Genomic DNA, 18713 nt, shown 5'->3' on the forward strand with positions numbered 1-18713 from the left:
ACACCAAATGTCGGCCAATTTTTTTGTGGAGAAACATGATTTCTTTCTTTCACCATCTTGAGAGAACGCGAATGCACAGTTAGACACCATCTGTAGAGGTGCTATCTTTAACAGCATCATAAAAGCTGATAGTATTTAATCGACATAAAATATGCATCCAAGCCAAAGTGAAATCTTATCAGAAACATGTTGGGTAATTTCTTGACAACCGGTCAAACTGATGTCATTTGGAAATTTTGCACCGAAAATGTTCTAGTCTTTGTTTTATTATTGCATTTTCTCCCTGGTCCCTAAACGTCTTTGCTCCGCGAAAGAAGCAGAGATGACAGGGAAAACTTTAACAATGTCAACTAGATAGAATGAATTATTCAATCTATTTATGACATTATTCTGGTGAGAAAGGCTTTAATTAGTCTTCTAGAGCAACAGAAGCTGCATGTATCTAATTATATAACCTACCAAAATGTCTAAAAGTATAAAAAGAAATTGGGTAAAAAATTAAATCCTGTACCCCCTGTAAAAAAATCAGTCTGCTGTCTTTGACTGTAGCCTAAAGCATATGTTCTATATTAGCGGGGGTTAGGGTTGGGTGCGCGCCTTAGATTTGAACTTTATCACATATAGTCGGGCAGCTGTGGATAGGTTATTAGCACGTCTACTCCCGCTCCCCCTCTCCAGCGCTCGACATCGACAGTTTATTCATTATTACGCACACCTGCCACCATTGTTACGTGCACCTGCGCCTCATGAGACCCACCTGGACCTCATCACCTTCCTGATTACCTCCCCTATATCTGTCACTCCCTTTGGTTCTTTCCCCAGGCGTTATTGACTCTGTTTCTGTGTTTCATGTTTGTACACTACTCGTGTTTCTGGTTTTGTTCCATGTTCTGTTATTTATTAAATTCACTCCCTGTACTTGCTTCCCGATTCTTAGCGTACATGTTACAGAATAACGCCTCCCCAAGGGGAAGCAACAGGGATTTTTTTTTACTGGTGACGTCGGGTCCAAGTTCCGCTGCCGGGCAACCGGGGATGCCTGAGCTGGCTCATCAGGCTCCCGCGCCTCAGCCGGCTACAGGTTCCCTTCCCACGCCTCAGCCGGCCCTACAGGTTCCCGCGCCTCAGCTGGCCCTACAGGTTCTCGCACCTCGGTTGGCTCGTCAGGCTCCCATGCCTCAGCCGGCTCGTCAGGCTCCCGTGTCTCAGACGGCTACAGGTTCCCTTCCCGCGCCTCAGCCGGCTACAGGTTCCCTTTCCGCACCTCAGCCGGCCCTACAGGTTCCCGTGCCTCAGCCGTCCCTACAGGTTCCCGTGCCTCAGCCCTCCCTACAGGTTCCCGCGCCTCAGCCGGCCCTACAGGTTCCCACGCCTCAGCCGGCCCTACAGGTTCCCGCGCCTCAGCTGGCTCTACAGTTTATTCATTATTACGCACACCTGCCACCATCGTTACGCACACCTGCGCCTCATGAGACCCACCTGGACCTCATCATCTTCCTGATTACCTCCCCTATATCTGTCACTCCCTTTGGTTCTTTCCCCAGGCGTTATTGACTCTGTTTCTGTGTTTCATGTTTGTACACTACTCGTGTTTCTGGTTTTGTTCCATGTTCCGTTATTTATTAAATTCACTCCCTGTACTTGCTTCCCGATTCTTAGCGTACGCATTACACACGCAACATTAGTAAATGTAAATCCAGGACACTCCAACTATTATGATATATTACGTTTTGTATGGTATGTAACTCATTCGTGGATGTCCGTCATCCATTTCATATGATATGTTATGAATTACAGTTCATACGATATGTTACGAATTACAATTTGTTGTGGCTTACGCTAGCTAGTGGCTATGTGGCTAATGCTAAGGTTAGCTAGGTGGCTAATGTTAGCGAGGCTAGGTAAAGGGTTAGGAGTTAGGTTAAAGGGTTAAGTTAATGGGTTATGGTTAGGGGAAGGGTTAGCTAACATGCTAAGTAGTTGCAAAGTAGCTAAAAAGTAGTAAGTAGTTGCAAAGTTGCTAAAATGCTAAAGTTGTCCGTGATGAAATTTGAACACGCAACCTTTGGGTTGCTAGACATTTGTGTTATATGCCTACCCATCCACCCTACTTTCATTTTTGCCTTAATTAACCTTCTGTCTCATGTAACCATACGAAACGTAGCATATCATACTCATTTGAGTGTCCTGGATTTACGTTTACTACACTCTTAGAAAAAAGGGTTCCAAAGGGGTTCTTCGGCTGTCCCCATAGGAGAACCCTTTTTGGTTCCAGGTAGAACCCTTTTGGGTTCCATGTAGAACCTTCTGTAGAAACGGCTCTACATGGTACCCAAAAGGGATCTACCGGAAAACAAAAAGGGCTCTTCAAATATTTCTCGAATGGGGACAGCTGAAGAACCCTTTTAGGTTAAAGATAGCACTTTTATTTCCTAAGAATGTATATTACGTCTAGTCTATAAGACCAGGCTGACATGTACGGTGTCCATTTTAGAACATCCTCAGCCTCATACCTCATGGGTGAGGATTGACTCAAGCAGGAGTGACTTATGAGGCTGAGGGTGTGCTAAAACAGACACCATAACAATGATCTAGTGACAATGCATTATTGAATACCACAAGTAGCTCTAGTTGAGACATTAAGATGGGCCTACCTTTGGGGGTCTATGTGGGGCCTCTGCATAACTGATTTGAGGACGAGGGCATCGGGTCGGATGGCCTTCTGGGGTGAGGTCTTGGGGCTGCCATCAGATTCGCCACCAGAGTCATTGTCTACCTCTCCCATGGCTTTGACGTAGCTGCTGCTGCGCATCCGTCGACATGGGATCTCCTCGTCCTTGTCTCCGTCCTCCGGGTATCCACTCCACTCATCCTGAGGCACCTGCAGCAGACAGCCCACCTCTGTCAGTGAGTCACATAGATCCAACTTTCTGCACAGGTGTACTGTACTCTGTCTTGCATCTCTCTCACAGACACACACACACACACAGACACACACACACACACAGAACACACACACACACACACACACACACACACACACACACACACACACACACACACACACACTTCTACTGGAGAAACAAGTGAGGTGTTGACCAGAAGAGGATGCCTCTGGGTACCCCTGAGACAAAATCTCAGCCTTGTGCGACTGCTCTCTAAGCAGTTATGTTATCTGCTAGTACAATGGGGCCCGGCTGCCAAAAGAGTGTAAGAGCTGACTCAGAGTCAACTGAGGAAGAGTTTTCCCCTAACACACACAGGGACTGACTGGAGCAGAATGATCCCCATCCCCAGCTTATGTTCTCCCCTCAGACTCGCCCCTCACTCCCCAAGGGTCTAGCTACTCTAATTAACCAGTTTCACTGCTCATAACATTATACTCCTACTCCCAAGCCCTTTTTGTTTTATTCATCTTTCTCTAATATTAAATGTTTTGTTGTTTAGCCAAAGCACTTTTCGATGTGTATAAGCAGCTGAATAGCATTACATATTTCTCAGAAACAACTCCAGAGAAACTATCCTCAATGGTGGCAAGATATGCTCAGTGTAATAAGCTAAACGTTTTTCCAAAAACATTACATGATACAAGTATCAAATCAAATCAAATTTTATTTGTCACATTCGCCAAATACAACAGGTGTAGGCAGACCTTACAGTGAAATGCTTAGTTACAAGCCCTAACCAACAATGCAGTTTAAAAATACCAACAAAATAAAATACAAAAAATAAAATAAGAATAAGAAATAAAAATAACAAATATTTAAAGAGCAGCAGTAAAATATCAATAGTGAGGCTATATAAAGTGGGGTACCAGTACAGAGTCAATGTGCGGGGCCACCGGTTAGTCGAGGTAATTGAGGTAATATGTACATGTAGGTAGAGTTATTAAAGTGACTATGCATAGATAATAACAGAGAGTAGCAGCAATGTAAAAGTGGTGGGGGGGGGCAATGCAAATAGTCTGGGTAGCCATTTGACTAGATGTTCAGGATTCTTATGGCTTGGGGGTAGAAGCTGTTTAGAAGCCTCTTGGACCTAGACTTGGCGCTCTGGTACAGCTTGCCATGCAATAGCAGAGAGAACAGTCTATGACTAGGGTGGCTGGAGTGTTTTACAATTTTTAGGGCCTTCCTCTGACACTGCCTGGTATAGAGGTCCTGGATGGCAGGAAGCTTGGCCACAGTGATGTACTGGGCCGTACGCACTACCCTCTATAGTGCCTTGCCTTCAGAGGCCGAAGCAGTTGCCATACCAGGCAGTGATGCAACCAGTCAGGATACTCTCAATGGTGCAGCTGTAGAACCTTTTGAGGACCCATGTCAAATCTTTTCAGTCTCCTGAGGAGGAACTTTAAGCTCTCAACCTGCTCCACTACAGCCCCGTCGATGAGAATGGGGGCGTGCTCGGTCCTCTTTTTCCTGTAGTCCACAATCGTCTCCTTTGTCTTGATCACGTTGAGGGAGAGGTTGTTGTCCTGGCACTACACGGCCAGGTCTCTGACCTCCTCTCTATAGGCTGTATCGTCACTGTCCGTGATCAGGCCTACCACTGTTGTGTCATCGGCAAACTTAATGATGGTGTTGGAGTCGTACAAGGCCATGCAGTCATGTGTGAACAGGGAGTACCGGAGGGGACTAAGCACGCACCCCTGAGGGGCCCCCGTGTTGAGGATCAGTGTGGCGGATGTGTTGTTACCTACAATTACCACCTGGGGGAGACCCGTCAGGAAGTACAGGATCCAGTTGCAGAGAGGAGGTGTTTAGTCCCAGGGTCCTTAGTTGAGAGATGAGCTTTGAGGGCACTATGGTGTTGAATGCTGAGCTGTAGTCAATGAATCGCATTCTCACATAGGTGTTCCTTTTGTCCAGGTGGGAAAGGGCAGTGTGGAGTGCAATAGAGATTGCATCATCTGTGGATCTGTTAAGGCGGTATGCAAATTGGAGTGGGTCTAGGGTTTCTCCGTTAATGATGTTGATGTGAGCCATGACCAGCCTTTCAAAGCACTTCATGGCTACAGACGTGAGTGCTACGTGTCGGTGGTCGTTTAGGCAGGTTACCTTAATGTTCTTGGGAACAGGGACTATGGTGGTCTGCTTGAAACATGGTATTACAGACTCAGACAGGGAGAAGTTGAAAATGTCAGTGAAGACACTTGCCAGTTGGTCAGCGTCTGCTCGGAGTACGTCCTGGATATCCGTCTTGCCCTGCGGCCTTGTGAATGTTGACCTGTTTAAAGGCCTTACTCATATCGGCTGCGGAGAGCGTGATCACAGTCGTCCGGAACAGCTGATGCTCTCAGGCATGTTTCAGTGTTACTTGCCTCGAAGCGAGCATAGAAGTAATTTATCTCATCTGGTAGGCTCGTATCAATAGGCAGCTCTCGGCTGTGCTTCCCTTTGTAGTATGTAATAGTTTTCAAGCCCTGCCACATCCGACGAGCATCAGAGCCGGTGTGGTACGATTTGATCTAAGTCCTGTATTGATGCTTTGCCTGTTTGATGGTTCATCGGAGGGCATAGTGGGATTTCTTATAAGCTTCCGGGTTAGAATCCCGCTCCTTGAATGCGGCAGCTCTACCCTTTAGCTCAGTGCGGATGTTGCCTGTAATCCATGGCTTCTGGTTGGGGTATGTACGTACAGTCACTGTGTGGACGACGTCATCAATGCACTTATTGATGAAGCCAGTGATTGATGTGGTGTACTCCTCATGCCATCGGAAGAATCCCGGAACATATTCCAGTCTGTGCTAGCAAAACAGTACTGTAGTTTAGCGTCTGCTTCGTCAGCGTCTGCTTCATAAACCAAGATGGCGTAGCAGTCAGGCGTCTTTGTCTTCGTCTTGTCATGTCCCGTGTGTATATCTTTTTTCTTCGCATATATTTTTTTATATTTTTCTTAACCTCAACTTCAACATACTCTCCAGCAACCCACCTCACCCAATGTGGTATGGATCTGCTATTTTCTTTACTTTAGTACCGGAACCCCCAACAGAAGCTAGCCAGCTAACTAGCTACTAGCTAGTAGTCAGCAAGCCACTGCTAGAGTTCATCAGCTAACCTTTAGCCCGGACAACTCCTGCCAGTCTGCACAGCGCGATTCAACACATCGGACTTCTTTTTCTCCATATCTCCGGATTCCTACCGCAAGCTCTGAACCTTTTCACCTGGATAATCGCAGCTAGCTAGCTGCTATCCGAGTGGCTACTCCTGGCTAACATCTCTGTCCCGAAGCAAGCAGCAATTAGCCTGAAGCAAGCACCAATTAGCCTGGAGCTAGCCCATCTCTCGGCTAGCTGAAGAGGTCCATCAGCCACTCCTTGGGAGACAATACCTATTTTGCCAATTGGACCCCTTTTACTGCCGATACGGAGCCCCACCTATTCATCACAACTGGACTACCGTCGTAATCTGCCCGAAGGTTTTTTTCAACAGGCTCCTCCATCGCGACGTTCCCTGAATGCCCATCTGCTAGCCTGCTAGCTGCAGCCCGCTAGCTGTCTAGAGCATATCGGACTGTTAGCTGAAGAGGTCCATCAGCCAATTTCTTGGGCTACTATACCTATTTTGTCAATTGCCTGGACCCTTTTACTACACGGAGCCCTGCTGATCCATCACGACTGGTCTTCCAACGTAACCGCACGAGGGGGCTACAACAGACTTCTTCCGTCGCGACGTCCCTCTAAGGCCCTTCTGCTAGCCTGCCATCCCCGGCCCGCTAGCTGTCTGAATCGCCATGCCTCCAACTCGCCTAGCTACTCACTGGACCCTATGATCATTCGGCTAAGCATGCCTCTCCCTAATGCCAATAAGCCTTGTCCATTGCTGTTTTGGTTAGTGATTATTGTCTTATTTCACTGTAGAGCCTCCAGCCCTGTTCAATATGCCTTAGCTAACCCTTTTGTTCCACCTCCCACACATGCGGTGACCTCACCTGGTTTAAATGGTGTCTCTAGAGATAGTACATCTCTCATCGTCACTCAATGCTTAGGTTTACCTCCACTGTATTCACATCCTAAATCAAATCAAATCAAATTTTATTGGTCACATACACATGGTTAGCAGATGTTAATGCAAGTGTAGCGAAATGCTTGTGCTTCTAGTTCCTACCGTACCTTTGTCTGTACATTATGCCTTGAATCTATTCTACCACGCCCAGAAACCTGCTCCTTTTACTCTCTGCTCTGAATGTACAAGACGACTAGTTCTTATAGCCTTTAGCCATGCCCTTATGCTACTCCTCCTCTGTTCTTCCGGTGATGTAGAGGTTCATCCAGGACCTGCAGTTCCTAGCTCAACTCCCATTCCCCAGGCGCTCTAATTTGTTGACTTCTGTAACCGTAAAAGCCTTGGTTTCATGGATGTTAACATTAGAAGCCTCCTCCTTAAGTTTGTTTTATTCACTGCTTTAGCACACTCTGCCAACCCAGATGTCTCCTCCCTAAGTTTGTTTTATTCACTGCTTTAGCACACTCTGCCAACCCAGATGTCCTAGCCGTGTATGAATCCTGGCTTAGGAAGGCCACCAAAAACCCAGACATTTTCATCCCTAAATATAACATTTTTCAACAAGATAGAACTGTCAAAGGGGGCGGAGTTGCAATCTACTACAGAGATAGCCTGCAGAGTTCTGTCTTACTATCAAGGTCTGTGCCCAAACAATTTGAGCTTCTACTTTTAAAAATCCACCTTTCCAGAAACAAGTCTCTTACCGTTGCCGCTTGCTATAGACCACTTTCTGCCCCCAGCTGTGCCCTGGACACCATATGTGAATTGATTGCCCCTCATCTATCTTCAGAGCTCGTGCTGTTAGGTGACCTAAATTTGGACATGCTTAATACCCCGACCATCCTACAATCTAAGCTTGATGCCCTCAATCTCACACAAATTATCAATGAACCTACCAGGTACAACACCAAATCCGTAAACACGGGCACCTTCATAGATATCATCCTAACCAACCTGCCCTCCAAATACACCTCTGCTTTCTTCAACCAGGATCTCAGCGATCACTGCCTCATTGCCTGTGTCCGTAATGGGTTTGCGGTCAAACGACCATCCCTCATCACTGTCAAACGCTCCCTGAAACACTTCAGCGAGCAGGCCTGGCCCGGGTATCCTGGAAGGATATTGACCTCATTCCGTCAGTAGAGGATGCCTGGTTATTCTTTAAAAGTGCTTTCCTCACCATCTTAAATAAGCATGCCCCATTCAAAAAATGTAGAACCAGGAACAGATATAGCCCTTGGTTCACTCCAGACCTGACTGCCCTTGACCAGCACAAAAACATCCTGTGGCGTAATGCATTAGCATCGAATAGCCCCAGCGATATGCAACTTTTCAGGGAAGTTAGGAACAAATATACACAAGCAGTTAGGAAAGCAAAGGCTAACTTTTTCAAACAGAAATTTGCATCCTGTAGCACAAACTACAAAAATGTTTGGGACACTGTAAAGTCCATGGAGAATAAGAGCACCTCCTCCCAGCTGCTCACTGCACTGAGGCTAGGAAACACTGTCACCACGGATAAATCCACGATAATTGAGAATTTCAATAAGCAATTTTCTACGGCTGGCCATGCTTTCCACCTGGCTACCCCTACCCCGGTCAACAGCCCTGCACTCCCCACAGCACCTTGCCCAAGCATCCCCCATTTCTCCTTCACCCAAATCCAGATAGCTGATGTTCTGAAAGCTGCAAAATCTGGACCCCTACAAATCAGCCGGGCTAAACAATCTGGACCCTCTCTTTCTAAAATTATCCGGCAAAATTGTTGCAACCCCTATTATTAGCCTGTTCAACCTCTCTTTCGTATCGTCTGAGATCCCCAAAGATTGGAAAGCTGCCGCGGTAATCCCCTTCTTCAAAGGGAGAGACACTCTAGACCCAAACTGCTACAGACCTATATCCTACCCTGCCTTTCTAAGGTCTCCAAAAGCCAAGTTAACAAAACAGATCACCGACCATTTCGAATCCCACCGTACCCACCGTACCTTCTCCATGCAATCTGGTTTCCGAGCTGGTCCTCGGTGCACCTAAACCACGCTCAAGGTCCTAAATGATATCATAACCGCCATCGATAGGAGACAATACTGTGCAGCAGTATTCATTGACCTGGCCTAGGCTTTCGACTCTGTCAATCACCACATTCTTATCGGCAGACTGAACAGCCTTGGTTTCTCAACTGACTGATTCACCAACTACTTCTCAGACAGAGTTCAGTGTGTCAAATCGGAGGGCCTGTTGTCCGGACCTCTGACAGTCTCTATTGGGGTGCCACAGGGTTCAATTCTCGGGCCGACTCTTTTCTCTGTATACATCAATGATGTCGCTCTTGCTGCTGGTGATTCTCTGATCCACCTCTACACAGACGACACCATTCTGTATACTTCTGGCCCTTCTTTGGACACTGTGTTAACTAACCTCCAGACGAGCTTCTTCTGCACATCTATCACTCCAGTGTTTAATTGCTAAATTGTAATTATTTCTCCACTATGGCCTATTTATTGCCTTACCTCCCTTATCTTACCTCATTTGCACACACTATATATAGACTTTTTCTATTGTGTTATTGACTGTATGTTTGTTTATTCCATGTGTAACTCTGTTGTTGTTTGTGTCGCACTGCTTTGCTTTATCTTGGCCAGGTCGCAGTTGTAAATGAGAACTTGTTCTCAACTAGCCTACCTGGTTAAATAAAGGTGAAATAAATAAATTAAAATATCTGACCACTTTTTTATTGACCGAGTCACTGGTACTTCCTGCTTTACTTTTATCTTGCAAGCAGGAATCAGGAGGATAGAATTATGGTCAGATATGCCAAATGGAGGGTGAGGAAGAGCTTTGTACGCATCTCTGTGTGTGGAGTAAAGGTGGTCTAGAGTTTTTTTTCTCCCTCTGGTTGCACATTTAACATGCTGGTGGAAATTTGGTAAAACGGATTTAAGTTTCCCTGCATTAAAGTACCCGGACACAAGGAGCTCTGGTTGAGCGTTTTCCTGTTTTCTCATGACGGTATACAGCTCATTGAGTGTGGTCTTAGAGCCAGCATAGCTCTGTGGTAGACAGCTATGAAAAATACAGATGAAAACTCTCTAGGTAGAAAGTATGGTCTATAGTTTACCAATAGATACTCTACCTCAGGCGAGCAAAATCTTGAGACTTCCTTAGAGACCGTGCACCAGCTGTTGTTTACAAATATACATAGACCACCCCTTGTCTTACCAGAGGCCACTGTTCTATCCTGCCGATACAGTGTAAAACCTGCCAGCTGTATGTTGTTCATGTCGTCGTTCAGCCAAGACTCGGTGAAACATAAGATATTACAGTTTTTAATGTCCCGTTGGTAGTTTAATCTTGCTCTTAGGTCATTGATTTTATTTTCCAATGATTGCATATTTGCCAGTGGATCGGATAGCAGTGGGATTTTACTCACTCGGCTATGAATTCTCAGAAGGCAGCCCAACCTCCGCGCCCTTTTTCTCCGTCTTATCTTCACGCAAATGACGGGGATTTGGGCCTGTTCCCGGGAAAGCAGTATATCCTTCATGTCGGACTCGTCGGACTCGTTAAAAGAAAAAGCTTCTACCAGTTCGTGGTGATTAATTGCTGTTCTGATGTCCAGAAGTTATTTTCGGTCATAAGGGATGGTAGCAGCAACATTATGTACATAATATGTTAAAAAATAAGTTACAAACAACGCAAAAAAACGAACAAATGAACACAGTTGGTTAGGAGCACGTAAAACATCAGCCATCTTCTCCGGCACCATTCTATTTAGTAATCCAGATTACTTAGTACTACACAATACATTTACCAGATTACACAATACATTTACCAAATTTAAATTTTTGTAGAGATGGTGTACCGTAGGGATGAATACAAATGCCAATTCCCTTCCCCCTTGTAATCCCCTCTTGTACAGCATGGCTCTGAGGTCTAAACTCCAGTGAGTGGAGTCAAACTTCCTAGGGGATGGATGTGAGGCCTGTAGAATTCCATCTCATCACAGATTGCCAAGCCATCCACACAGTGAATGACACTGCAAGCCCGTCAGAGTGACGAGTGCCAGTGAGATGGGCTTAGTGTGAGAAGAGGAGGGGTGTAAAATGAGTGGGAAAGAAATGCTTGTTTAATCTACAGGGAGGCCTAGCTCCACTTTGCCCTGTTAGACTGTTAGGGCAGAGACAGACCAACATTCAACCTGTTCATACATTCTTGTGAAGCAGGACCAATGGGATTTCTCACACAATTGCGGTCTAGGCACAGTGTGGGTTTGATTGAACCTTACCTACAGTTGCTGCCATTCATTCACCTGAGGCTGTGCTTGTAACTTTTACGTTGACACAATGTACTGTAGTTAGAGACAAATTATTCATTTTAGCGGCAGACAAGTTTATTAATCTTGCTACTATTCTTAGGAAACGATGCAATTACATCTGAAATTAAATTATGGTTTACTGTTATTAATATCCAAATATTCAGGACAATGTGATTTAAAGTACCTATTTTTATTTTACATACTTTTACATACAATTCAGAAAGCATATGGCTTTCATAGTATCCGCAGTGTTCATCAAGACAAAAGGAAATTGCGCTGATTATAGAACATCCTATAGCAGACCCTGAGACCTCTGGATTTTCAGTAAAAGTTTCATATTTACACCAACAGAACATTCATTTATTGAGATGCACCACTTGTCTATGCTTGTCCAGCAATTGTCTTTGCCATGGACCCCAACAGCAGTTACCAAGCATAGACAAGTGGTGCATGTTCTGTTTGTATAAATATGAAACTTTTACTGAAAATCCAGAGGTCTCAGGGTCAGCTATAGGATGAAGAGTGTTACACAGCACAGTGAGGGGAGTAATAAAGTCATGGATAACACCATGTCTTCCTCCCGAATCCTCCACACTCATTTTAAGGCCAATGTAGGCAAGTGTGTAGGTTGCAGCCATAGCAACTGCAGATAAACGAGCGACATTAACACATCATGCATATGCAACGGCGTAGCCTCGACTGTAACAGTCGTTCGACGAACGGCAGAACAATTAATAGTGATTAAGGGATCGTTGTTAATTACATGGTGTTGCTTTGCCATAAACATTTCCACACCAAAACAAAGCAGCTAATTTACTGTACAATTAGCTCTAATTGGTGAAATCAAAGAAGGTTAATAGTTTAATAACGCATGTTCTAGTCAATCCACATTAGTAGACAGTACATGCGAATTGGAAATATTTTCTAGTACTCTAAGACGGATGATCATATTCATACAGTACAAGGACATTCATTTTGATCTCAGACACTTTAAACATATATCTTACACATACTTATTTCAATGCATTTTGGCATTGACATGAAATTAGCCATCAACGACCAATCAAATTAATGATGACACACATATGTTGTAGCTGTCCAGTATAATGATCAGGCGCATGTACTGTATGTATAACATAACATCACGCTGTGCTCCCAGTGGACAAGGGGAGCAGTGGTTCTTAGAACAACAGCCTGGGGCACTAGTGGTCTACCTCTGCCAGTTACTCACCCCAACCAATCATGGGCCCTGTCTGGTTATTTCCCCTTAACAGTCCCTGGGCTGCTATCAGAGAGAGCAGAGTAGGATGAATGTTGGGTTTTCTGTTCCTGGAGGTAACCTCACTCACTCACTCACTCACTCACTCACATATTAAATGCAGCCATCGGTGGACATGAACCTGATCTATAAACGGCTCCATTCTTGCATATAATCTGTATAGAGCAAAAGAACATCTGGTCACGTAACTTCAGAGAAGAGGTGATACGGATCCTACAGGAAGCTGCATATGTGACAGAGTGAAAATTCCACCCCAACCAGGGCGTGAACGCACAACCTTCCTCACCGTTCCACAACATACAAAAAAAAATCACTGTCAATACCACTGACCCAGTAAAGACAAGGCATTTCTGAATCCGGAGCAACAATAATTCTATGTCTCAGAAAGGCAGTACGGATGCCATGTGCTACACATTCCTGTACCGCTCAAGTACAATGTTGCCTTGTTGATTAGTGAGGGAGGGAAACAGCAAATAAAAACATTCATCAGGAAAATCTAATTCAATGTAGCTAATTACATACAAGGTGAATACTGATGAACACTTCCTAAAGCATTGGGTCAAAAGGCAATTGCAGACAGACTGCTGTTGTGACCTAAGCGGACATGTTGGTGTGTCAAACTGCTTAACAAGAGAGGAAAGAGGCTAAGCTTTAAAAAAAAAAAACGCAAATCTCCTCAGCAATGCCTGACTTGGCAAGCCAACAGGATAATTAGCTGGCTTGCTTATATCTTCACTTCAAAGCTCTATCAGCAAAACTATCATGCACACTAATCTGCTGTTTGTGCTTTTCTCCGTTCCCACAAGAGAGAGTTGAATAAAAATACAGTGATTGTGTGGAAACTAAATTAATCATGCTTAAAGACAGCAATAAAGCAAAGGTATTATTTTTTTCTCCTAATGCGTTGTCTTTGATCAGCTGGGGCAGTGGTTAACAAGGCAGGCGTTGCTCATGAGAGCCCAGCGCTAGCTCGTTAGCGTTCCCCTGTCTCTTCTCTGAGTGGATGTTGTTACACCTGAATGAAGAGGCGCTTGGCTGCGCCACTGGGTTCGATTAGGCTAGAAAAGGTCTGGTGCCATTAGTTGGTATACATTTTATCAACACCCACAGACTGGTGAGTTAAAAGTTGCTAGGAGACTAAGATGGACTATCTTGAATGATTAACACTAAAATGCTCAGAATAGTTTGACACACATTGAGATAACAGCTTTTCTTTTTGTTAGTCCCCACCATCTAATACATTGGGTTTGCTCCCTTAAACAGACTGTTTAACAGTAGAGGAAGGGAGGGAGTTTCCGGTTGTGTGGGTATGGAATAATTCTCATAGTAAAAATGTAAACCATAACATTGCATTAATGAGATAAACGACAAAAAAGCCAATGCCACAGGCACCCAGGGTCTCTAATTAAGCAATAAGGCCTGAGTGGGTGTGGTATATGGCCAATATACCACGGCTAAGGACTGTTCATTGCACGACGCAACGTGGAGTGCCTGGACACAGCCCTTAGTCGTTGTCATAAGCATCAATGAAAGGGGACCAAGGCGGAGTGGGTATAGTGCTCATCTTCTTATATTTATTTAAAGTGAACACTTAAACAAAATTAACAAAACGACAAAACGACAGTTCCGTAAGGTTCACAGACTATATAGAAAACAACCACCCACAAAATCCAAAGAAAAACAGGCTGCCTAAGTATGGCTTCCAATCAGAGACAACGAAAAACACTTGCCTCTGATTGGAAACCATACTCGGCCAAACATGGAAAATGAAACATAGAAATAGAAAACTAGAACCAAAATCCCCTAGAACCAAAACCCCCAAAACACACAAAACAAACACCCCCTGCCATGCCCTGACCATACTACAATTACATCATTACATTTACATTTTAGTCATTTAGCAGACGCTCTTATCCAGAGCGACTTACAGTAGTGAATACATACATTTCATTTTCATTTCATGCATTTAAAAAAAAACTTTTTTGTTTGTACTGGCCCCCCGTGGGAATCGAACCCACAACCCTGGCTTGCACACACCATGCTGGCATTGCAAACACCATGCTCTACCAATTACAAATGACCCCTTTACTGGTCAGGACGTGACAGTACCCCCCCAAAGGTGCAGACCCCGACTGCACCTCAAAACAAAAAACCCCACAAAAACAACCCCAAACCTAAAGGGAGGGAAGGGAGGGTGGCCACCGTCAACGACGGTTCCTGTGCTACACCCCCCCTTCACCAATCCTCCCACTATGGAGGTGGCTCTGGCTCTGGGTGTAGCTCCCGTTCTGAAGACTCTGGGCTGCAGACCACCGCTGAAGGCTCTTGGCTGCAGACCACCGCTGAAGGCTCTTGGCTGCAGACCACCGCTGAAGGCTCCGGGCTGAGGAGCGTCGCTGGAGGTTCCGGGCTGAGGAGCGTCGCTGGAGGCTCCGGGCTGAGGAGCGTCGCTGGAGGGTCCTGACTGGGGAGCGTCGCTGGAGGCTCCGGGCGGAGGAGCGTCGCTGGAGGCTCCTGACTGGGGAGCATCGCTGGAGGCCTCCTGCGTGGAGCTGGGACCGGTCTCCCCGGACTGGGGAGACTCACAGGAGACTGGGTGCGCAGCGCGGGCACGGGGCACACTGGGCCGTAGAGGCGCACCGGCAGTCTGGAGCAACCCGTCCTGGCCCGATGCTGACTATAGCCCTACAAGGGCGGAGCGCTGGCACAGGATGAACTGGGCTGTGCTGGGGAATGCAGGCTGCCGTACATGGAACAGGCGTAGGATATCCTGGGCCCAGGATTCTCACTGGAGGTCTGCCACTTACAGCTAGCATAACCCGTCCTGGCTCAATGCTCACTCTAGCCCGGCAAGGGCGAAGCGCTAGCACAGGATGAACTGGGCTGTGCTGGGGAATGCAGGCTATCATGCGTGGAGCAGGCATAGGATATCCTGGGCCGAGGAGCCGCACTGGAGGCCAGATATGTTGAGCCGGCGCACTTTTTCCTGGCTGCCCGCTAACTGTCACACGACAACGTTGAGGAGCCTGTATCGACCGCACCGGGCTGTGAGTACGTATGGGCAACGGTGTGCGCCTTCCTCCATACTGCCTAGCTCCTCCCTCTGTGCGTCTGCTCCGTCGTGCGCTTTCCACCAGTCCCTTTCTCCGGAATCCTGCATCGTCATGCGCTCCTGACTCCCCGACCGGCTCTGGTTTCCTCCATGGCTCCCTCTGAAATGCCCGGGACGTTTGGTCAGGGTTCCCCCCTGACCTAGCAAAACTCCCCTTATGCCCCCCCAAAAAATGTTGGGAGGCTGCCTCTTCACCTCCTGAATAGGAGGATACAACGCCTCGTAATTCCGTCGTTCCCTCTTCGCTTCCTCCAGCTCCTCCTTCGGGCGCTTGTACTCCCCAGCCTGGCTCCATGGACCCTTTCCATCGAGGATCTCCTCCCACGTCCATGACTCGAGATACCTCCTCTCCTGCTCCTTACCCCGCTGCTTGGTCTTCTTTTGGTGGGTGGTTCTGTCATAAGCGTCGATGAAAGGGGATCAAGGCGCAGGGGGTATTGTGCTCATCTTCTTATACTTATTTAAAGTGAACACTTAATAAAAAAAATTAACAAAACGACAAAACGACAGTTCCGTAAGTTTCACAGACTATACAGAAAACAACCACCCACAACCCCCCCCCCAAAAAACAGGCTGCCTAAGTATGGCTTCCAATCAGAGACAACGAAAAACACTTGCCTCTGATTGGAAACCATACTCGGCCAAACATGGAAAATGAAACATAGAAATAGAAAACTAGAACCAAAATCCCCTAGAACCAAAACCCCACAAAACAAACACCCCCTGCCACGCCCTGACCATACTACAATGACAAATGACCCCTTTACTGGTCAGGACGTGACAGCCGTGGTATATTGGCAATATACCACAAACCCCAGAGGTGCTTTATTGCTATTATAAACTGGTTACCAACGTAATTAGAGCAGTACAAATAAATGTTTTGTCATACCCATGATATACGGTCTGATATACCACGGCTGTCAGCCAATTAGCATTCAGGGCTCGAACCACCCAGTTTATAATGTGAAAGAATCAAAGTCCTGCCACCTGTGCCTGAGCTGTGCTAGACACACAAGATGACAGCTGGACAGAAGAAGCCATTCCATCAAACTTTATTGAGTGTGGCTAGCAGATCGCCCCAGCCAGCGAGCACTCAGGGAGAAATATATATGTAAGGCTTGACAGCTTATTCATTACAATTACTGGGTGCATGTACGGCGCCAGATGTTGAAGCACGCCCACCGGACAGGGATGCAGACCATTACCCTAATCCGTCTCCATAACGCTGCATGGTGAGCAGACAGACAGACAGACAGACAGACAGACAGACAGACAGACAGACAGACAGACAGACAGACAGACAGACAGACAGACAGACAGACAGACAGACAGACAGACAGACAGACAGACAGGGGACGGGTGTGTCACACTCTCTAAGCACATGGATGCTGGGGTGTTTAGGCCCTGGGGATATCATTTGTTACAATGACTGGTGCAAATCACCAGGGGACACCAGCTTGACCTTCAGATGTGTTACTGAGAATACTTGGTCTAAATCTAACTTCAAAAGCCATGTGGATGAATGGATAGGATAGAAACATCTGCTCGGTACAGAAGACTGTCAGATTCAGCCCAGTCTACCTCTCTACCAGGCTCCAGACTATCCCATCACATTTGCTGTATCAATATCGGTGCAATACTTGTGTAGGCCTTCCACCTGTGATAATGTAAAAAAAAAAAACTGTATTGGTCAGATTCACTGATAAACAGCCATATGATAAACACACTGTAGTTGAAGGTTTCACCTTTGATTCCTGATTTTTAGTCCTTTTTGAAAAAAGATGCAAACCAAATATACCTATCTAGCTAAATTCCGTTCCTTTGCTTGTGGCTTGCTTCTCATCTGACTGGTGAGAAGCAGCAACTGAGTTGTTGGTTCCAGTTGTAGAACTCTGAGATTCAGCTGAAAAGATGTTAGCATGGTCAGAAATGCTACAAAAAGGTAGCACATCGTTGGTTCTTAATGAACAGAAATTAGCATGTGAGAGCAATAAATTATACATTTGACAAACTTAGTCAATCCGACGTTTCTTAAATCAAATAGTCACTTTATGGATGCTGTAGTCTCATTTTAATCCGATGTCTCGAATTTGAGCTAGGTAGGTGCAGAAAATACTCTTAAAACTCAATTGCTAACAACCATGTTAAATAATCTGGTATGTGGTTCTCTGTAACAGCCAGACGGCTCATGATGAGAGGCGGGGAGTGTATTGTGTACCTCCAATCAAGTTGATTTGCGAATTTTCATCTAGATTGGTGTCATATTGGTTTAGATATGATGGTGGGGAGATTTTAATTTAATATTGAGCTTCAATCAATGCCTATATTGTGGGGGATATCACTCCCACAATAATACAGAAGGATGGGTGACTGAAGCAACAGTAAGGCCTAGAGTGAAAGTAATGCAATCAAACACTCACCTTTGGCCTGAATGTATCACTTTATTACACAATAGGCTTCACCTCCATCGTCTTGATGTGGTCTTGCCGTTTCTACAGCAGGTGCAGCAGACATTTATTGGATCTTGTTAGCATAATGACTGCCCTTGGAAGAAGCAGTTGACGGACGAGTCTCACAACATTTAATCTAGAGCCCAGCGTTTCTCAATCACTGTCCTCCCTCTGAGTCCTCTGCTTCTACTAGGCTTAGGTCACTGAATATAGACCAACCTGTATCTTATCAGGATTAGATCACTGAATATAGACCAACCTGTATCTTATCAGGATTAGATCACTGAATATAGACCAACCTGTATCTTATCAGGATTAGGTCACTGAATATAGACCTACCTGTATCTTATCAGGATTAGGTCACTGAATATAGACCAACCTGTATCTTATCAGGATTAGATCACTGAATATAGACTAACATGTACATATCAGGATTAGGTCACTGAATATAGACCTACCTGTATCTTATCAGGATTAGATCACTGAATATAGACTAACATGTACATATCAGGATTAGATCACTGAATATAGACCTACCTGTATCTTATCAGGA

At 45.6% G+C, this 18713-nt stretch overlaps 1 protein-coding gene across 1 annotated transcript in view; it reads right to left on the minus strand.

Annotated features, from left to right (window-relative positions):
- Positions 1 to 18713, minus strand: part of LOC106608148 (disks large-associated protein 2-like) — a 777756-nt gene that overhangs the window by 39325 nt on the left and 719718 nt on the right. Inside the window, 1 exon segment of the mRNA XM_045719533.1 lies at positions 2655 to 2881. Within this exon segment, the coding sequence (XP_045575489.1) occupies positions 2655 to 2881 (227 nt within the window).

Source organism: Salmo salar, chromosome ssa06 (genome assembly GCF_905237065.1).
Source record: "Salmo salar chromosome ssa06, Ssal_v3.1, whole genome shotgun sequence".
In the NCBI taxonomy this organism is placed as follows: Eukaryota; Metazoa; Chordata; class Actinopteri; order Salmoniformes; family Salmonidae; genus Salmo; species Salmo salar.